Source organism: Clinocottus analis, unplaced genomic scaffold (genome assembly GCF_023055335.1).
Source record: "Clinocottus analis isolate CAN_PGR_092001 unplaced genomic scaffold, fCliAna1.0.p SCAF_20, whole genome shotgun sequence".
Lineage (NCBI taxonomy): Eukaryota > Metazoa > Chordata > Actinopteri > Perciformes > Cottidae > Clinocottus > Clinocottus analis.
Genome location: NW_027175932.1, coordinates 5294219 through 5316680, shown reverse-complemented (window position 1 = coordinate 5316680; position 22462 = coordinate 5294219). Strand labels below are relative to the sequence as shown.

At 42.9% G+C, this 22462-nt stretch overlaps 1 protein-coding gene across 1 annotated transcript; it reads left to right on the top strand.

The window, feature by feature from the left end:
- The first annotated feature begins 1385 nt into the window (after positions 1-1385).
- hgfa (hepatocyte growth factor a) lies at positions 1386-20763 on the top strand. The gene is made up of 18 exons (XM_068586711.1): positions 1386-1446; positions 6114-6273; positions 6407-6519; positions 7208-7322; positions 10705-10847; positions 10962-11082; positions 11256-11374; positions 13847-14018; positions 14227-14360; positions 15231-15324; positions 16439-16578; positions 17993-18025; positions 18262-18370; positions 18457-18531; positions 19341-19478; positions 19651-19757; positions 19850-19983; positions 20278-20763. The coding sequence occupies exons 1-18, from the start codon at positions 1386-1388 to the stop codon at positions 20452-20454; spliced, it is 2145 nt and encodes a 714-aa protein (XP_068442812.1). The 3' UTR covers positions 20455-20763.
- The last annotated feature ends 1699 nt before the right edge of the window (positions 20764-22462 follow it).

Here is a 22462-nt window from a genome sequence, read left to right as displayed (position 1 = left end):
CGTTACAGTACGCTCCACCAAGTGAGCTACCGGAGCACCCCGTTTGTAGCATGTTTGTGTATTTGTTACTTTGTGCAGTGTTCTTTTGGTGCACTGCGTAAAGAATCCCATCGTCCTTTCTTGTTGAGCCAAAGTGATTTGTTGTAATTCATCATTATCAAATTGAGTAATTCTTTATAAGTTCAATTGCAAAATACGTTAAAAAACATTAACTAACACAACTTTTGGGTTGCCATTGTTGACAAAAATAACATGTCAGCAGTAGTAGTCCTGAATACAGTCATTAGTAAAGGTTTTCTAATAAGCAATCAAACGTTTAGTTTTTAATGTTAGGTCATTAACTTAATGGGAGAGGTCAATGGTTTCACAATTGTAAATAAGCCAACACGAGAAGGTAGTGAGTCAGCTGTCAAGTGTTTATTGATATATGTTCCCCAGATCATCAGTGTGCTCCATCTGATGGATCGATTACTCAAGAGGATAAACACCAGCCAAAGAGAATTTCCAAAAAACCTGGCAACCTGTAATGTATTCTTATTACCTCTTATTAGCCATCAATTGCAACTCATGAACATTTTATGAAGCGTGCCTTCCTAGAAAGCGGTACCAAGTGAGCCTGCCAATACACAGTGGTGATAGTGAAATGCCTGACATATCTAGGATTCGCTACAATAAAGTCCTCTTCAGTCTATGGAGACAAAATACAGTATGATCTTGCAAATGAGAAATATTACTTTCAAAATAAAAGCCGATCACTTTATTTTAAAGCTGCACACATTCACGGGGGTTGTACAGAACAACCAGACCATATTCTATCTGATTGAAATCTTGCTAAATCCAGCTTTAGAAGTATGCTAAAAATGCTTTTGATAACTGGTAGAATTTCAAGTTAAACCTCTATTCATACAGATTATCTCTCAGTAACCGCAAAATAATAAAACTGGCCTTCCTAATAAGATGTAGGAATGGGTCCGAACAAAAATGTGATGTATTTGCTTAAAGAAAGTAAATAAACTATAAGCTACCTGCACAGACAATATGTGTTAGTAGTAAAAGAAGTTTTGTGGACTATGAAAAATATGAAATAGCATGAAAACGTTGACATCCAGATCATTGTTTGGCTTGTGAGTCACATCCGATTTTACTTTGAAAATAGCAACCGGAAGTGGTACCATTTATTCCACCGGACTTGACACTGGTGAGGAGAGAGAGAGAGAGAGACGCTGATAGCACAAACTCAAGTAAAAGGGGGTTGAACCGAGGACGTGTGGTTTGTTGGAAAAGTGGCATCAGCGTGAGGAAGGCGAGTCTCGAGCTGCTCATCAGCCTCTCTGGACTTTATTGTCGCTGCATCCGGATTCTAACCTGCTTTCAAGTCCCTAACCATGAGGACAAACGTGTGGATTTACCAAGCTGTGGTGTGTGTGGTCACGATATTAAACACAGGTAAGACATGGAGGGCTGTGCCTCTGAGATGTGGAATTTGTGCAATGTTTATTTTTATTTTTTATTTTTTATTTTTTTTTATCTCACATCAAATGATAATTGTAATTCTTATTTTCTGCTCTCTGTCTGTGCATCAAAGTGACAAATGCATGTACAAAAGAAATGCCAAGAATATAAATTAGAAAAGTGGGCAAAAACATAATTGCGCTGCCATTTCTCATATTTAAAAATGAAGGAGATTGCTCCCAGTCAAGTTGTTGTACATTTTGTTCTGTCGTCCTCATACAAGTTGTAATTATATAGAATTAAATTGTCATATTAAATGAACATGGCCACGAGCGCGCCCTTTGATTAACTACTGAGGTTTCTAACTGAGACTTGTAATCCTAACTCCTCCCGGCTGTTAATGATGATCAGAACATTAAATAAAATAATCTCTGAACATAAAATAATGTAGCAGCTCAATAACTGCTCCTCCTTTTAGATATTTATTGATACCTGGAGCTCTAGTTCTTTGGGAAAAGTATTTTGAATGTTTGTAGTTAATTTTGATAATCTATCGAAATATGATTTGATTGACATGTGCTTGTCTGAGCAAGTGAGAAGCCCATACAATGAAATGGCAGAAAAAATATAGATTATATATGCATAAGGAAATGTGCATTGCAAAACTAGAATTAGGCTGCCATTTCTCATATTTCAAATTAATTTGCACGTTTTAATATTCGCACATTGTTTGTGGGACTCTTGCAGATCCTGAAGTTGAGTGACATTGCAACTTAATCACTAGTTGCGTCTTGCTCTGTTCATTCGACACGACTTGTGATTAATTTCTGTGGTTTGTAATTTGAGCCTTCCAGAAATAACTCCTTCAAGCTATAGTTCCCAAGATCAGAGGAAGCAAAACGCCGAACAACAACTGAAATAAACGTTCAATTGAACAGTTCGTCAAACTGTTTCTCCTTTCCATTGATACCAACTGATCATGAGGTCTAAACGTGTAAGACCGGCTTTGCTCGAGTCAGTAATAGACGCTCCTGCATCCCTGTGCATGTCTTCGCCTCATTTTGGCGCACAGCCCGGAGCGCGCGCATGAAACGCGTCCAAAAGTGCCGCTCCTTTTATGAAGCGCATGCATGACCATCATCTGGTTACTGCGACATCCGCCCCATTGACATGGCACTAAGTAAAGCACTGAATCCATAGTTGCCACCTCCGGGGGTGCCGACCCTGACCTCTGACCGCTGTGCAGTTTGGGGAAAGTAAAAATGCGCGTGCGTTTGTCCCGGTAGAGAGATAGAAAAGGGGTGTGTGCGTGTATGCCTGTGTGCATGGGTGTGTGTCAGGGGGTTTAACATCTGGCTGCTGAGCCAGTTCCACATTGTGCGCGTTCTGCAGCAGATGTAATGTCTGCTTAATTCCCAGACAGAGGCACACCTTTAACCTGCTACTTTCCTGTTGTTCGTGTAATAGAGTTTTTCCTCAACACTACCTTGACATTTATACATCTTGTGAGTATTAATAGTTGACTCTTTGCAGTCTGTTTTCTCGGAAAGCTTGACTAAAAGACTTATCCAGCTGACACTTCCTTCTTCGCTCAAGGGCACCTGAGTGGACGTTTCTGAGAAAGGTCAGAGTGTCGTTCTTCCACCTCGCCTATCTCGGCTTCCCCGAGCTAAACTGGAGGCTCAGACTCGTCCCCGTAAGCTCGCGGCTGCCTCTTCTCATTAAATCTCACCTCTCTCACACTCGCCCATCGAGCACGTTTTGTTATAATCTCCAACTTCTGCAAATGTTTGGGATTTGGAGATAGCAGGAGTCCGACCGCGAGCAGAGGAAGAGACTAAGTGAAATCTAATTGAGCAGCCTGGCCAGACATCAGGGCTGTAACAACACTGTGATGAGTGCCAGATGTGGTCCAGTGGAGCCCAAACATTAATAACAAGTCCTCCCCAAAAACCATTTTCAGCCACGAGGAGCCTCTAAACGCTACACAGTTTACAATATCCTAAGTACACACGCAGCGCCTTGTGACGGATCTTGGCACAAGAGCATGTAGCTGTAACTCGGTAGCATGAGATTTTCCTGCGTGATTTATATCGCACTTGCCCCAAATTATAAACGGAAAACAATTGTAACTAAACACATAATGCGTTTAAAGATGTTGCTGTGGCCCGGAGGAACAGCATTTACAGTGGAGCTCCATTCTCCTGAAGGATGGGCTCTTAACTCTTTTTTCCAGTAGGTAGAAGTGCATGATTTGTATCGCAGATGATTTCGACTTCAAACATGGTTTTGTCCTACTTTTGAACCCACGTGGAGGTCATACAGTATATATGTATTATATGCTATGTCTTTGCAATGGTATAATTCTCTTTTGATGTAAAAGAAATGTCTCTCAACAAAGGACTATAAAAAAAAAAAAATGAAAATGGCTCCTTTTTCCAAACTGTGTCAGTTTTCCATTCCTCCAGTAAGTGTTATAGTATGTGTTGGATGTCACTAACTGACACAAAACATGGACATAAAAGCTAATTACTTAACAATGAACAATGCATGACATCCGTGCTTTCCTGCAAAGAGGGCTTTCCAACGGCATCTTGTTTTGTTCCCTACAAATTAAACGTCACCCTTGTTGCTCAAAATGAATGAATTATGTCACCCGGAGTTAAACAGCAGGAGTTCTAATGAAACTTTTATTGCTGCTAATGAGTCGTGCATGCAAGTTACTGCCGGAATCACGGATATCCACTTACTGAAATCAAATTAAATCCAATATCACGTTATGTGTGCCCCATATTGATATTGCAACGGGTTGACCAGTGCTTTCACAAACTATCTACAGGCTGTACTTTACTGTAATGCTGCATTTAGAACCAGGGAAACACAACATTGATGCAACATTAAGATGTTGAAGTAGCACAATCTAAGACTCATTTCGCAATATCGATATTACGTCAATATCCCGCCCAGCCCTGATTTACAATAACGTGGAACTGTAGCTCAACAAGTCTTCACATGTTTTGGAGTTGTGTGGCTGTTTTTTTTTAAAAAAAAGCAGATAAATATGAGATATGCTTTTTCTCCAACCGAGCCGCTGGAGCACGTCACCTTGTTGGATGGACATCACTCTGTTCTCTTGGCCGTCGTCACGGTTCACCACCCATTCTGCATTTTCTCAGGCAGCTGCACCAGTTTGAAGCAGGAGTGCCTGGGAACACTTTGAGCTTTGAGTTTTGATCCCGGGCGCACTTCTTCCCTAATTTCCTGACGCATAAACTAGTCCGCGCAGCCGACGCGCTATGCAGAGAAAAGGTTTTCTCAAGTTTCCAGGGGTTCAGGATGTTGTGCAATGAAGTTTCAGTATGATGTGGTAGCAGACGCCCATTTTTTTTTTTTTTTACCTTTATTCAAGGTAGGGCTGAAGGACGCTTGCACGGACTCAAGGCCACACAGTTCAATATGTGACGGTGAAATAATGTCGTCTTTTGCTCCCTCCATGCCAACACTCTGGAAGCCGTGTCCGTGCCTCCTTTTGTTCATATGGCCAAACCACCGGGAAGCAACTAAAGGAAATACTCTCATTCTGACAAGACCCTGTGGTGGAGAAGAATAACTTAACAGCAGGGAAATGTTTGTCCCCGTCTCCCAGTGTTTGATTATGTTTGATGCTTTGTCAATAAGCAGGAGGCAAAAACTACTGCAAGTAATGCCTTACTGCAAGTAATGAAGCGGCCCTGGGCTGATCAATAAGAACATATAAAGCCCAAGGGAGATGGGTGTTAGCTCGAAACCGTATTCTGGGTGGAGTGAGAACATGAACGCTTTCGGCTTGAGCACTAATGCTACCTTAAGCCTTGTTTGTACTTGAATATAAACTGATGGGCACACATCAAAGCGGTAATGCTCAGCATGTTGTTGGTGGCAGGATTCACACTAGCGCCTTGAGGGGAACATAATTGTCACATTAACATTACACCTTTAAGTACTGTTATCTGTTTTGTCTGTGCACTCATCTTCATTTTATATCCTATTGTCCTTTTAATTGTATATCTCATGCTCCCATTTCGGGCACTCTGTTTATTGTTTACTGTTATGCACCTCGCGCCCGGACAAATTCCTTGTATGTGAAAACGACGTGGCAATAAATGGTTCTGATTATGATTCTGATAAAAAAAAAATATTCGTTGAAGAAGCAATACGTGTTTGTAAAAAAATGCCGTTGACAAAAGCATGAGACTCTTCCGAGCCGGGAAGGAATTGTAATTAAACTCATATCTCATGTAAAAAATATTGATATGTAGTATTGATATGGACATAGACCTACTTTATTAAGAAAAAAAAAGTAGTAGAGCGAGATGAAGCGATGGAAATGGAGTCGAAACCATCACAGAGACTTGTGTTCATGTCGTTTGACAACTTTAGACAGTTGAATGATTGAAAAGCTGGTCATATAACAGATAAAATCACGTTGTTGACAATAAAGCACATGAATAAAACGTGAGTAATCCCTTTCTGTTCGCCTGTTCTGTTCTAACCAATCCCCTTTTCCAAGTTAACAACTCCCGCATATGAAATAGGACCCGGCATTAACAGGCCCCATCTCCTTCCATCTAATATATGTACCAAAAACCCATATTTAACGTCGTGTTCTTGTGTTCTGGCAGGATTTTGTCGGACTCATCAGTCGTTACAGAAGTATGAAAAGAGTGAAAGTCACATGCTGGTTTGCACAGACTGTCCTCAGCCATCGTTGGTACGAAACAGCCGATCGCAGGAACACTGCGCCCGCAAGTGCAAGAAGGTCAAGAAGAACTTCAGCTGCAGGTCAGTCGCTTTTCTGTATTTCACCATCTTCCCCTCACTCCTCCTCTCCTCCAGTGTCGACACAGTATTTACATATTTTTCTTGTTTATCGTTATTGCTCATCTCTCAACCACTTCCCGTGTGTTCGCGCCAGGGCTTTCAACTTTCAACGGCACAACAGGAAATGCCACTTGCTTGCCTTCGACCGCTTCACCCAGGGTGTGCAGAAGCAGGCCAACGCCAACTTCACTCTGTACGAAAAGAAAGGTAAATGTCGTCACGCGTGGAGGGCAAGGCCGCTCGAGCCGGAGCCAACGCACTCTGGCGTTTCTCTCTCACGAGAGCGTTCAGGTGCAGGCGGATTTACACGGGCAGATTGTTTGTTGGTGATTACAGGTTGTGCTTCTTGCGTCGGCTCCCTGTGTTTTAAGAGCTTAGGTTTTTCCTTGTTGACACAATAAAAGCAGTCAAGCTCCCCCTTTTCGCCCCCTCCCTACTGTTTAGTCACGCCAGTGGGGAGAGTCTCGCACATAAACAAGTAGCTGACCGAAGTGTAAACAAAAAAAATCATGGTTTACAGTTGGTATGCTACGGCTTTCTCCGGTGCAGGCTGTTGAATCTAGCACTTTAGAATTTACTGCAGAATTTACGGAAACTCCCCCCCCCCCCTCCCGCCCCTCTCCTGGTGACATTTAATGAACTTCAGGGAGTTGTCTGTTTTGGGAATAACACACGAGCTGGGACACACTAAAATGCTCGCTGTGAAAAAACAGTCTAATTGACCATACATGGGAAAATATATCCCAGGTGGTCGAGGCAGGGGACGCAAATCAACATTTAACGGCCTAAACGGTGTATGAACGGGAACACAGAGAGTGCACAGAGGCAAACGTGTAGAAGTGAGAACTTGAATGGATGTTTTCAAATGCTCTACTATGCCTTTGCTCTTCCTTAGATTATATAAGGGAGTGCATCATCGGCACCAAGGACAACTACAGAGGGAGGAGGTCTTGGACAAAGTCAAACATCACTTGCCAAGCTTGGTCAGATAATAACATCAATGAACACACGTAAGTCCTCTCTCTTTTGAACCAAGAACAAGCATGAAAAAGCACATTTGTGTTGAGAATTGGGGCTATTCACGAGAGGTTACAGACACGTTACCTTGAGGCTGCAGCACCTTGCTTGATGAACAAGGAGTGGAAGGTGTTAATCATCCCCCCCTACCAGGTTTCCGTAGGTCTGAACCAGCAGCTTTCAAAGTCTGCTTCTCTAATCTTGAGGCTTCCGCAACCTTCGTGGATGCTCCTTTCTCTATTGCTCTGTGTCTGATATTGAACAGGCCTCAGCAGCTGATTTATAGATGCTTGAATCATCCCCTTGCACCTCAGGGGTTAAGGGAAGGCGGGGGGGTGGCTCGGAGACGGGTGAACGTTTAGCCAGAAATAAGTCTGATTTCTTTCAACACACGGAGGGAAGTCCTCTCTCCGTCGAGCTTGTTTTTCCATCGCGCCGTAGGCCGCCATCAGGTGTGTCCCAAAGATGTTTTCCCTCGGCTACGAGCCTGGACCAGATCTGTGAAGGTTTGACGGCGGTTCGGTGCCAGCATCTCGTTAGTGAGGCTCATTAGTTGCAAGATATTTTAACTGCGGCAGGGAGGGGGTTCGAGACACGCAGTAATAAGAGTTTGAACAAAGTAAAGGAGAGAGAATGAAAGACGGCGCGGAAATTTATAGACTGAAGTCATGTTTTTTTGTCTGTTGTCCAGCTGAGCACACAAAGCCACAGACATACTGAGAGAAATACAAGTGCAGCGCTTCCCCATAGTTATAACGCAGCGTTAAACCCGTATGCCCTCCTGTATTTGGCCGTTCCCTCTCCAGAAGCAGCTCTTCAGCACATTAGGAATCCTTTGTCATTGTTTATTTGACACACGGTTCCAGTCCTCGTCCCAGACGGGAAATGTAACATCGCCCTGGCTTGTCAGCAACTTTCAACTTTCAAAGGGTCAGAGGGAGCTTTACTTAGAGGAGATTTAGTGCCACTGTGGGTTACCTAACATGGGACTGTCCCGCTGTTTGAGAATTACCACCATAATGAACCACGCACCATTTGAGCCTCAGGTAACTATTATTTTCATGCTTGACCGCTCAACCGTGGGCCAGGGGGTGATTTCTCAGGAGGTTCCCTTCCAGGAATGGGACTTCCACCTGTTGTCTATATTTAGTTTTTGAACCAAAGCACTGGAATAAAAAAAAAAAGAAAAGAGTGTATTTGTGCCCAGCCATGCATGGAGAGAGGAACGGAATGGAAAAATGTCTGTTCATATTTATAACAATAGATAACATTGCGATCGTTAATGTATTCCCATCGGGACTTTCTTTTATTTTTCTTCACATTTTCTCTGCGAGGTCAGTGAGAAAGCTCAGCCACACGGCTTCTTGCAGAGAGTTAGACAGGAAGATTGATAACACTTTCTCGTGTCTGTAGCGTACACAGTGAATATGAAGCTCCCACCAAACTCTAGTTGGGAGGCCGGACTGAAAACAGGGGACACAGCTAGCGTGGCTCCTCCGATGCTAACTTGTTAATCAGAGAGCTACAGAGGTGCGAGTTAACTGACAGTCAGGTCAGCTGTTTCCAGGCTTTCATGGCTGTAGCTTCATATTTAACAGAGATAAATCGATAAACAGTCCTGCTGATCTTCTGATCGAACACTAATCAAGACTGTGAATTAGTGCGTGCATTTCCCAAAATGTCAAGTTCTTTTCAAGTGTCTGATGTCGTACCCTAGTCCCAGAATTCATCAATTCTTGATGTCTTGAAGCGCCTGCTTGCTCTAATCTCTAAACACGTGTTTCCTTTTGAAAGCTGTTGCATTGAAGCGTGACTTCTTTTGTTCCAGGTGCATGAGACATTTTGTAGCAGTTACTTCAGGTCTAGATTTCATCTTTAGTGATATTGAAAATCGAGCCAAGTTTAGCCAGCCCAGGGAGCAAAGCATGTGTGTCTGTGCTCCGGTGGGAACAGACTTTGGCAAGGAGATGAATAACTGGCTAACATCTGTTAGTGCAACATCATTATGGCTAACTTGCTCCCATGCAGTGGCCTTCACGGACTCTCACCAGATGCAGACCTTTTTTATATACAGTATATATAAAGTGAGGGTTCTTGTAATCCCATTTATAAATTAAGAACTATTATTTTGATAGCACTATATGTTGTGTGTGTGAGTTACACACAACAGATGTGAGATCCGGCTCTTGGCAGACGGCTGCAACAAGTGTTTTGTTGTAGTTACGAGCAGGAGTGAAATGCCGCTGATGGACTTAACCCTGTCGCATTTTTCTTCAGTTGGGACCATCGTTTGATGCTCAGGACCTTCCTCTTCTTTCTCCCTTCTCTTTAACATGCCTGAAATTTCTCCTCGTTCTGTGTTGAATGATGTTGTGCATTAGCGTAGAAGCCCTGCGTAAGCCCCAGGGTACGGAGGGGAGAGCAGAGCAGACTCCCCCAAGAAAAGAGTCATTGTCTGGGGTAGTGTGTTCAGACAAGCGGCTGGAGGGAGGGTGGACTGGTCTTTTCTTTTTTTTGTATTTCTTCACCTGCACACGATTCTTTTTACATCATCATTTAACCCCTGAGCTCTCGCCTTTTTTTTTGCTTACTCCATAATGCTCACGTTTTTCTTTTTAAGCACTTGTTTCTTTTCGCCCTTCTCCTGCGACCACAACTTCTGCTCCTGTCTTCCCTCTCCGTCTCTCTTGGTGGGAGGGGGAATGCGGTCGGCATGGATCAGGGGGTGCTGACATGCCAGCTTTTCATCATCCTGCCCTGACAGAAGACGAATCTCACACACACTGTTCATTTAGTCCGGGGGATCCCATGCCGCTCCTCGTTGTTACATCCCATATGTTTGGACCGGCCAGGTTCTTTTTCTTCCAGTCGCTTGTTCTCACTGACGTGAGGTTGCAGATGACAGAGAAGGATTAGGTTTAAACGTGTTCAAAGGCTGCCTGCGAAAGACCTGCTTGGTCTGCTCCAAGTGGTTCGTAGCAATGTTATGTGCTGTTGGAGGTTACTGTGCTGTGACGGAGTCTGGCTGCTTCACACATGAGGGAGCTGGGTTAGGGTAGGAGTCGGTAAGGCGATCATGCAAAAGGTGCAAACCTGAAGAGATATTGATGACTGCTTTGCATAGGATTTAGGTGACTGCTGATTTAAGGATTTGAAGTGTAACCTGGCAGCTCTGTAGGCACTAGCATTTCTCAGAATGAACCATATATTTTCATGTAAATGCCTTTTTTTGTTACTGAGAGCGCTCAGCAAGCAGGTACGGTACTGTATACACCACTGGAGCAGCCAAGTGTGCAAGTACTCCCTAAAAATGTATTTACACAGCTTACAGTATCAGTTAACACTTTTAATAATGCATGTCCGCTCCCCCGGTAGGTTTTATCCTGATCGGTACCCAACGCAAGACCTGAGGGAGAACTTCTGTCGGAATCCCAACAACGATCCCGGTGGTCCGTGGTGCTACACCACAGACCCCAACGTACGAGCCGAGGAGTGTGGCATACCGCAGTGTTCGGAGGGTAAGACGAACAACGTCACTTCATTTCCTAGAAGTCGTACGTTTGGTTTGCGTTGATTACGAGAGGAAAGGATTCTTGATGAATGCCGTTTCCGCTTTTTTTTGTTTTTGACAGATGTCTGTATGACGTGCAATGGGGAAGATTACCGGGGCAAACTTGACCATACGGAGAGCGGCAAGGAGTGCCAGAGGTGGGACTCAACGAAGCCGCACAAACACCACTTCCAGCCTAAAAAGTAAGCCGCAAAGCTGATAATCACACACACTAACCTTTCTTGCAGACAAAGCTGACCCATGACAGATGCTTAAAGAACTGACGCTAATACTCAGGAGAGGCCGACTGAACCGGTTGTTATGACTTACTTCCCTCGCTTCAAATGTTTTCTTTCCTCTCTTTATCCTCTCTCAGGTATCGGCACAGAAATTTAAGGGACAACTACTGTCGTAACCCGGATAATCGTCTTCGTCCCTGGTGCTACACCATGGATCCCAAAGCTCCGTGGGAGTATTGCAACATCACCGTGTGTGGTAAGGGCCTCAGTACTGTGCAAGACTTCGAGTCTCGGGGTTGGGTCTTCAACAGAATAACTTAAAAACAAATGATTGTTTCACTGATTTTTATGCCCCAGCGACGGCCGAGGCCGTAGGGTCGCCTGCAGGGAGGCTTTTTTTTTTTTCCAAATTCGGCACAAACGTCCACCTGGATTAGGTTTTGGTGGTCAGGGGTCACCGTGACCTCACGTCGGTCCCATTTCCGTGAGTTAAGCAAATTTCCTCAAATGTGGCGCAAATGTCCACTTGCACCCAAGGATGAACCGAACTGAGTAGGATTTGACGGGTCAAAGGTCAAGATCACTGGGACGTCATTTGTCCCATTCTCGTGGTTGTGATATCTCCGAAACACCCTGAGCTAATTTCTTCACATTTTTTTGCAAAAAACACGCACCTGGACTGATGGATGACCTGATTGTAATGTTGCTCGTCAAAACTCAAAGGTCGCCGTGACCTCTTATTCATCCGCTGTCGGCCGGACGCGGATCTCGACTGCAACACGACCGGTTGGGGGAGGCCTACAACTGCGAGTTGGTTCTTCTATCAGTTTGCTACTAAACGTCGCCACAGCGTTGAGGATCTCTTGCTTAGTTTTTGGACAGACCGACTCTGATTCGGTACTGCCAGCTAGTGGTTCCAGGGCGCCAGGAGGGTTGTTACATACAGGACTGTGGCGGTTGCGGTGAACAGAGTAAGAAAGTTCCTCCTCTCCCCTCCCAGAGTCTCATAAGACTTTTGTTTACCCGGCTGGGTGTTTCATGTGGCGCTTGGCTTCGAGTCCTATTACCTCAACAAGCAAGAGTAAATAGGTTGTTTGTACAAGGGAGGGCCTGACTTCAGAGAGTCAGAAGTGCTTTACTCAGACCACTCACAGATGGCAACGGGCAGTAAAATGAAGCGTTACAATGGAGGCTTTTATACAGTGATGCGACACATGGCCATCAGAGGACCTAAGAGTGGTTTTAGTGGTACGCAAATCATGATGTATACAAACAGAAAGTGACACAATAAAGAATGAGGGGAGTAAAGGAACGATGCAGATGCTGTCATACCATACACAAAGGGTCACGGAATGGTTAGATTAGTACACTTTGAAAATGATGTGAATCATATAGTCGGGCCAGATCTCAAAACAGAAAAATCCATTTTTGGGAAGATTGACGTGTTGTACCGCACACAACCGAGTTATTTATTGAGAGAAACTGTCTTTGTCTCCAAGTCTCTGTTTTATAAAAAAAAAGCAACGAAAAAGCAACGGGAACCATTACAATGTTTTAGAAATTGTAAAAAAATATCTGCATATTAATCAAAATAATTATTGCAGCCCGCTTTTTCATATGGTACTGTTTATAAAAAACATTGAGACAAATATGTTGAAGGGATTATCGGTATAACCTCACTTGAGTCATATCCCATTTGGCAGAGCTTGACAGAGTTGTAGTTTAGATAACTTTATCCTTCATCTGTCATGCAAAAGTTGGAGGGAAAAGGTAAAGATAGGCTGCCAAAAAGAGGCTGCACCATGGGAGAATTTATTATTATTATTTTTCTTTGAAAACGCACAATGAAGTATCCCCACACGCACACACACACACACACACACACACACACACACGGAGCATCTCTCTTTGTCTCTGTCAGACACATACACATGTACTTTTCAGTACATGTTGTGATTTACAGCGAGGGCGGGGGATCTGCATTTGTCCAGATGTGCGCATCCCTCAATGCCTGCCCTCAGAAAGATAAAAACCACTGACCTGTACGACGCAGTGCACACAGACACTGGCATGCATTACATCAAGCCAAAGAATCCCTCTTTTCCATCCGCCTTCTTGTTTCTGCCTCAAAACATTCCCTTTCCTCCTCCGTTGCTCCCATCTCATTTGTCAAAGGCTAAAGAAACAGAGACAGAAATCCAGAGGGGAGAAGTCGCTCCCCATGCACTGCTATCCCCGCACCGCTGAAAAGCAGAATTCCATCTGAAGATGTTTGGAATAGTTTTACGGTGGATAAAGTTGCCCTAGCCCGACCGGGTTTGATGGGATATCTTTGGTTTGTCTGCAATAAACATGAACAGAACTTTAATGTTTAATGTTTAGGCATGTTTGTGTTCCTTAATATCATAGGGGTCCAAGTTTTTCTTAAAACAACCTGTGACATTGTGTGCTGTCTGCAAGTTAAATAACTGCATATTATTGTGAATGTCCCTACGTGCAAGAATGTGGTGCACCGGTGTTATGAATACACAGAAAGTTTCCTATCGCAGTTGAGACAAGGCGGGTCGCTACTGTTTTTGATCATCTTTCTCTAGCTTAAACATTACACATTCTTCTTGGGATTAATATCTGCCTCCTTTCCTCTCACCTCAATCTCTTTATTAAACTTCTTTCTCATGCCAACACTCACGATTACAATGTCGATGTCTTTTTCCTTCCTTTGCTATAGATTTTGACTCAAGTGAGGCCACAGATGTCAATGTAACAACATCCTGTGTCCAGGGAAAGGGGACAGATTACCGAGGCGTAATGAATGTCACTCCAGAGGGTGTGACATGTCAGCGATGGGACTCCCAGTCGCCTCATAACCACTCCTTTCTTCCTCAGAACTTCAAATGCAAGTGAGTAACAGTCTGTCTCGCGGCCTCTGGCAGCTTGCCTTCTATTATCTCTGCTGTGTCGAGGAGGTGATTTGTTCATTTTGAGCATTTGACTGTTGAACTGCCAAAAAATGTGATGGGCATGAAATGTAAAAGTGATAGCGTTGCTGTAAAAAAAAAAAATACCTAAGCACCATCGTTTCATTTGTAGTTTGTGTGTGTGTTGTAGAGACCTCAGAGAGAACTACTGCCGGAACCCTGATGGTGCAGATCACCCATGGTGCTTCACTACAGACCCTAAGCAAAGGAGAGCCAACTGCACCCACATCCCCAGGTGTGATGCTGAGGCCACACAAAAAATAGGTAAATTGTTGAACAATGTCAATTGGAACAGTTCAACCTCTGCGGAAATATATTTTTTCATTTTTTTGTCTTGAGGATTAACTCTGAACTCTCACAGTAAATATGCTAGTTAGCTTCACCTTGCACAAAGATTGTAAAGAGGAAGAAACGGCTTCTGTCCAGAGGTATGGAAATCTGCATATTAGTACCACCAGCTTACTTATGGATATGTTATTTCTTGAAATGGAACAATGGAAAAGGTTATCGGCTGTATCTTTGTTTTGGTGCGCAGTAAATATAACACTATGTAATGTGTTAAATAATGAGCTTCGGAGGTGCTGGTTTGTCAGATTTTCTTACCTTTAGGTAGAACGAGGCCAACTGTTGCCCTGTATTCCCAGTCTTTATGCTAAGCTAAGCTAACTGGTGGCTTGAGCAACATATTTACCATACATACCAAGAGTGGTAATTCTCTCTATTTTTGCAAAATATCAAACCATTCATGAAAAACTGCCAGTGTTTTATAAGCCAAATATTTCAAAAGAATAGCAAATATCTAGTCTAATAATTGTCTATAGTCTATATCTATATAATAGTCTTCTGATTCTGCTAAAGGACAGACAGAGTGAAGTAGATTCATACCACAGGGGCCCTTGACATTAAATCCATCTAAACCACAAAGAGAAGTAAAGAATCTGAACTTAATTATGTTGTGTTTGCGTAAATGAGAAAGACAGCCACCACCCAAATCATGTATGTAGTTCTTTGGGTATTGCTCATTCACTGATTGCATGTAAGTGTTTGAGAAACTGCAGGGCTGAGTAATTCAATGCTCTCCTGGGAATATTTAACAAGATGGATTGAAATAACAATATCTGTTTCTCTCCTCAGAGTGTTATGAAGACAACGGAGAGACATATCGGGGCACTTTATCCATTACTCGATCCGGTGTTCCCTGTGCAGACTGGTCTCATCACATAAACAGGTACCAAAGTTGATTATTCTGCTCTGTAAATGTGTTGTTTTGCTCCTTCGTTAAACTCCCAGTCGAGCGTAAGCTGTCGTGGGGAAACACTGGGGATGTTTCCTAGAGAGACATTCTTTTCAGCTGCCTTGATGAGTGTTTGTTGATGACGAAAATCCCTCTCATATGAATGAAGCTGAGCAGTGAAAACAAACAGCGAGAGGAAACCAGTGGTTCCTCAGAGGTCAACACCAGGCCCAATTATTATTCATCTAACTGACGAGAGGAAACCCTGGGGTTCTCTCCAGGTGACCCATCCTGACGGAAAGGTTGCCCACTCCACTGTTGTTGCTTCATGCTTAAGTCAGGCTGTTAGAATTACTTAATTTACAGGAATTTTAAAAGCCAAAATGGCACAGACAGATGGACATGTTCCAGAGCCGACCCCTGACCCCAGGAAGTGCTTTCTGAGGAAAGTAGATCAAAGCCAATCAGCTCCCTCACATAGACTGCAGCCAGCGAGTCTACCCCGCTCAAGGTTAAGGGTCGTCCCAGGAAAAACTGCTGAGAGCCACAGCTTGTTTAACATTCTCCTGGGAAGTAGAATTATCTTCACCTCCTGACAAATTGTCGGCCATCGCTTAGTATCATGGTTGTGTGCGTGTGTCCAAATTCTTACAGGGTGATTACTTTTTTTGCGATATTTTGGATATCTGAGAAGATAGCGCGTAATTCTCTCAGAGCCAAGGGGAACATTGCAAAAAGACTCGCAATTAAATGTGAATTCCTACAAATCGGGAGCACAACCAAATCGTTCCGTAGAGGATGTGGGCCCTGCTGGTCTGAGTCCTGCCGAATGCTTAGAGTGCATACTTTCATACTCCCATGTGTACCCTTCAAAAAACTCTGTGTTTCCTTCTACGGGCTCTGTGTAGAAAAAGCAGAGGATTCATTGCACTATATGAAAGCCAGAGTCAAACTTTCCAGGCATAACGGGGTTACTTACAGTGTGTATGTACTGTATGTGCATGAGTGCGAGAGTGTGTGTGAATCTTCATGAGGCCCAGTGTTAGTTCTGATACACTGTGCGAAATAACAAATGGAATATGAGAATCTGTATTTGTTTGTTTTACAGTGGGGATTCTCACTCTACAGAATCCCATGTAGGGCTGGAGAAAAACTACTGCCGGAACCCGGACCGGGACAAACATGGCCCCTGGTGTTACACCAATCCAAATAACCGTTTGGCCTGGGACTACTGCAGGATGAAACACTGTAAGTGACATCATTATCCTGGCTTCTAATGTCTGTCTCTGTAACAGTAGATACATCTGGGTGTCAGAATAGAGTTTGATATGACTCACTTTGTTATTCACTTTCTTACCAAGAGTTTAATTAGAAAATGTCTCATGTCTCATGTCTGTGTGGTAAATATGTCAATAGAGCCAGCAGTCGATTAGCGTAGCTAAGCATAGTTTCGCGTAAGGATGCGAAACACCGGTGAAACTACAATGTATTGCTTTCACGCTTTGTGGATCAAACAAACATGATAAATTAGTGAGCTTCGGAGTTGCTAGTACTGAAGGACTTTGGTACATTTAAACAGCTGTTTCCAGTCTTTATGCGAAGCTAGGCTGACCGGTAGCCGGCTGAAGCTTCACATTTTTCAGAGACCTGAGAGTGGCATCCGTCTTCTACTGAAACTCTCTGCATGAATGGCTGAACTGTTCCTTTTAAGGTGGATAGTTGTTGAGAAAAAGATCAGAAGCACCTGAATTTAGAGCTATAAGCTTGATGTCATGGTGAAAAGGATGCTAATGATAATGTGGAAGTACTTTGCAAATTCCTCAAATTGGCACTATGCACTCATTTGAAAGCATTTCATCACTTTACTTGGGGCATACTTTTAAAATATGCACTGTTTACACATTTACCATGTGTCCTGCGTGCTTTTCAGAATTTAGCTTGTTTGCAACATGACATGAAGCTCATGAACAATAGGAGAAGTATATTAAGACAACAATGGCAGAAAGTTGTAGAGGCTAAAGCTAAAGCCTCGCCTCCTAAAATGTCCAAAAATAAGAAACAAGTATCTCACGAGCCTTTCTGAGGCATTTCTGAAAGAGTGTTAAATGGCATTTAATATTATAGAAGATGACAGTGTTGTTAAATGGTGCAGTGCAAAGAAAAGGGTTTCCACTCAAGTGGTTTAGCTTTGCGGCCATTCTTTTATACAGCTTGGCTGGTGGTTTACACAATCCGTTAGCCGTGGTTTTCTGCAATTGGCAGTGAATACACGATGCACAAACATCAAACAGCTGCAGGCCTCTGCTGCCATCCTTTTATTGGAGAAAACACACGCTCAAGCGGCCGGACACAACATTCTCCTCAGCTGGTTTCAATATGGCCTCCCTGAAGAGCCTCTCTCAAATGGCTGCAGAATCATTTCCATAATGTAAAACATATCTTCCATGAAGTTTTTCAGGCCTCGAGCAAATGTATTTGCTGCGGTTACTGACCGTTATAGCCTCCAACAACGATTCAGAGATAAGTCTATATAAAGTAAAGAAGGGTGTCTTTTTCAATGAGGTTTCATGCTTTTTGTGTCAATGTATGGCCAGTGGTCTAATAATTTCCTGCTGCTGTGGGGGTCTCTTCTTACTCTTGTGCTTTTCTTTACTTCTATCAGGTGAATCAGCTACAGCGGCTCCTCAACCGAACAGTAAGTATCACTTTGCCTTATCTGGCTGTTACCAGTCTAGTCCTCTTCCTCGTCCTCTTATCTCCAATCTGGTCCCTTTTCCTTTTTACTCTGTGTATCAAATCCGTCTGTCATGTGCCTGACTCAACAAATCATATTTTATGGTTTCCCTTTGAAGCTTTAATAATGATGTTGCCATTGAAATGTAAATGAGACATCCATTCAGCATGCAGCATAAAAAATGGCTTCTCTTTTAGCTTTAACTGGGGCCAAGATATCCTGCTTTGTGCACATAAGCACCAGAATTGTTGGAGGACACCAAGTGAGAGGGACAGACGGCAGCTGGGTGGTCAGCATCCAAAGAGAGTAAGTCACTTTACATCTGTGTTTTTACTGAATATATCAATCCATGTATCAATGTTATGTAACATATTCTTCTTCAATCTTCGTAGGAAGGTTCATTTGTGCGGGGGCTCGTTGATCAGAGAGGATTGGATTTTGACAGACCAACAGTGCTTCACCTCCTGGTAATACTTCACCTTTTCATCTCTGTCTGACCAACTTTAACCAAATCTGTCTCTTGTTTACCTCTTCCGTGTACTCTATCGCTCTAAGTCGTCTTTTCCGGCTACCCTTTTGTTAATATAGTTAAAAGTGCAGATGCAGGATGACAGTTACTCCACGACAGGCCTGCCCTGAGACATGGAACAGTATGGTTTGGTCTGCAGATCTATTTAACTTCTGCAGTTGTCCCTGTCAGAGCCAGTCATATACTTTTAGTATCTCTACATCTGAAGGGGCTTTAAAGAAAATGTCCCTATCTCTGTAGCTATGTACAGTTCTGTATGTTTAGCATATGGTGAGCCTTTTCTTTGTGCCTTGCTTACGTCTGTCATGTTGCGTTTTTTTCTTAAAAAATGAGCAATAGAAATAACATATTACTTTTAAAGTCTGCCTTTTTTTCCTCAATCTTTTATATAACATTTATATCTGCAGTACATGTTTAAGCCACATGATGGAGCCTGCATGTTCATATTGTTCTGATAATTGTAGCCTATAAAAGGCTAGCGTGTATTCTGTTTGTTTATTGATGAAAAGAAGAAGAAAAACAAGAGCATGTTAAGTCTGCCTCATCTGGTACTCTCTCAAAAACTCCAAGCAGCAGAGCTCCTGACTTTTAGTCTCTAGTATGTGTCGAGCTCTAATAACACATACTAGATCCTACTTTTCCCATAATGCAACATCTTTCATGAGGTCACCTGTCCCTCTTACAAGCTCTCCTCACTGCTTATGCTAAAAGGTTTGCAACTCACATCCTGGTCCTTGTGGTCTTCAGTGTTCCAGATCTCAAGGATTACAGTGTGCAGGTTGGTCTGCGCCACCTCAATGAATCCTCCAGCCACCCGAGACTACGCATCTCTCGCCTGATCTGTGGCCCGGAAGGATCCAACCTGGTGATGCTGAAACTAGAAGAGTAAGTCAACTCAACTCCTCCTAATGCTTGAGCACATGCAAATGTTACTTTTTAGATTGTTCTATCGAGAAATATTTAACGTCTCTCATTTGCCTGACGTACCTCGTATTTTCTGTGCATGTGTTACGTTCTATTTTGACTAATTCATGATTATTTCTTTGTTTTTTTCTAGTCCTGCCCCTGTGTCTGAAGGAGCCTCCACTATTCATCTTCCAGTAAAAGAGTGTCACATCACCGAGGGCACCGACTGCACCATGTACGGATGGGGGGAAACCAAAAGTACTGCCTTCTTTCTCCTGAATTACCATCAGTCAAACAAAACCAATATCAGTAACGTTTAACTAATGCACTGCGTATCTGTCTCTGTTCAGACACAGGATACGATGAGGCACTGAACGCTTTGACCATGCCCATGGTCAACAATGACATGTGCTCTCAAATCAAAGGGGACGCCGGGGAAAGCCGAATATGTGCCGGCGGCAAGAGAGGAGAAGGCGTGTGTGACGTAAGAACAGAAACAATATATGGTCATCTCAGTTCGATAACGTCTCCATAGCTAGTTTCAACTGGAAGTACTGAATAAATAGCCCCAGAAAATACATTTGATATTGAAAGCAGTGGATTGTCTTGACTGAATAAAGACATAAAAAAGGAATATTGGAAAAAAAAAATCGGAAACCCATGAGGGGGCTTCTAAGCCTTTGGATTGGCATTTTAGACCGTTTTCGCTGTATGCTGCTGTATAGTGTCGTCCTTCGCGTGCTGTCTCTCTGAAGTGTCCTCTACTTGTTTCTTGCAGAAAGACAACGGCGGCCCGTTGGTTTGCCAGGAACATGAGCGCAAGGTCATCGTCGGCGTGAGCATCCAAAGGACAAAATGCGCCTCATCGCAGCCGGCGCTCTTCGTTAACGTCGCCTTCTACTCTGAGTGGATATACAAAGTGTTCAAACTTTACCCCAGCGTGGAGAGGAACTGATGGCGAGGTGTGAAAAACCGACCCCACGCGCGACTTTGTCGCAGCCTGCGAGAGGAGACACGACTTTGGGCCAACGAATTCCAAGACGCCTTCCAGCATGGACTACGGGGGGAGAAATGAGGGGAAACACCTCGTGGAAAGTGATCATTTTGGGATTTAATGGCTGCATTTGTTTTACGGAGATGACAGATTAGTGAGTGATATCCGGATAAAGGGAATGGAATCTCATCCGTTCTTCCACTTCCAAGACGTCACGGCTATTAGCATTAAAATCATTTCTTACAACCAAAGCCTCGAGCACATGGACAACATACTAATTGTACTTTAACATGATCAGATTTTCTGAAGCGACCCGAGCAAAGACAATGAGAATGACACGCGTGACTTACTATTATCTGCCTGGAATATACTTGAATATGGACAGAAGACCGTTATCTGGTGGCTACCACATGAGGTACCCTCCTGCGACTGGGACTTTGTGTTTTTGTGTTGAGCTGGACTGCAAATCTTAATTACCTCCAACACAAATGATTGGCAGGTTATTGTTGTGTTCCTTAATGTCAACAAATATACTAATCTGGTCATACATTTGAGCATACTTTACAAATATCACGACAACATTTTTACCCGGTTCTGGAAATGATCCAACAAAGAAACTATGGTAATACCAAAAGGGAGAGACTTATACACATGACGTAAACATTATAAATTAGGTAGTACAGACAGTAAAAGTCCCAAAGAAGTCCAGCAAAGTTCAGCTTCAGGGAAAACACACGATAGCTGCTTGAAAAGCTTCCTGCAGCAGCTTTGGCAAACCGTGCAGCGCTAATTGTGTGCAGTAGCTGGACTACCTTTTCCCTCCAGTTGGCTTTGACTGTTGGGTTCCCTGTGAGAGGGTCTATGAAGGACGGAGCAAACTGCTCCAAAAATCTTATGCTAATATTTGTTGCATGAGAGAGCAAAGAGCCATGCCAAATATAACATTTGGTCTCCAGTTTGGAGGGAACTTTGGCCCCCGGTGGGCTGTGTGTGGTCAGTAGGATATTTTATACTTTTGTTGTTGTTGTTGTGCATAGCCGCAGGTTTATTGTTGCTGCTGTGCTGTAAGATATTATAGGTCTTATAGATCTGGAATATATTTGGTTCACTGAGTACTGTCAGATTGGCTTCTTCTTGCCTTTGATTATGTTTGATATTTAAAGAGACTTGTAGCTTGTAAGTAGTATTTAGCTATATTTATTTTTTTTAAGCAGAAGTCATCTTTTGAAAGGAATACAGATGTTGGTGTGATATTGAGATTTAAGTTTGTTCCGAGAGTAATTATGACCCCCAGAATCACGAGTAAAAGCCACACGAACATGAAATCACATGCGCTATTAAACCTTTTAGTTAGGTGCTTGTTGGCTAAATTTGTGCTGTTCTTCCCAGACTTTAACATGCATTTACTGTGCATGTCTACACAAATCATTATGGGAAAGAGTGCAATGATTCTCTTATAATGTTGTACTTCCGTGTTAAAGCACAAATACATATAGACATTCAATATAAATGCAAGTTTTATTTACAAAATAAAACTCAAAAAGCAAAAACTTTACAGGAAGTTTCTTGGAGTTACCATCTTCAAAATAAATGTCTCCATCAATGACCATTTCTGATTGGCCGCCGATTAAAAGCAGTGTGTTGGACTCATGTTCGAGTGGCTCTTACGCAAAACAACAATGTATACTATTGTCAGCTCTAAGATGACTGTTCATAGCAATTCCATAGCAATAAAGGAACAAATATTAAAATTTGGGGTTTTCCCATCAGCCTTTGCGTCATTTGCCGTCAGTTGTTGGTTTTAAAGACCATAAGTGTATACAATTAAATTATACCTCCGGCCTTAATCCTCTTGCACATGTTGAAACCAAAGGTAAAGCCTATCAAGCACCAATGTTAACGAAGACTGTTCCATTAAAGGCAACAGGCTAAGAGAAGTGAAACCAAATATATATATATATATATATAT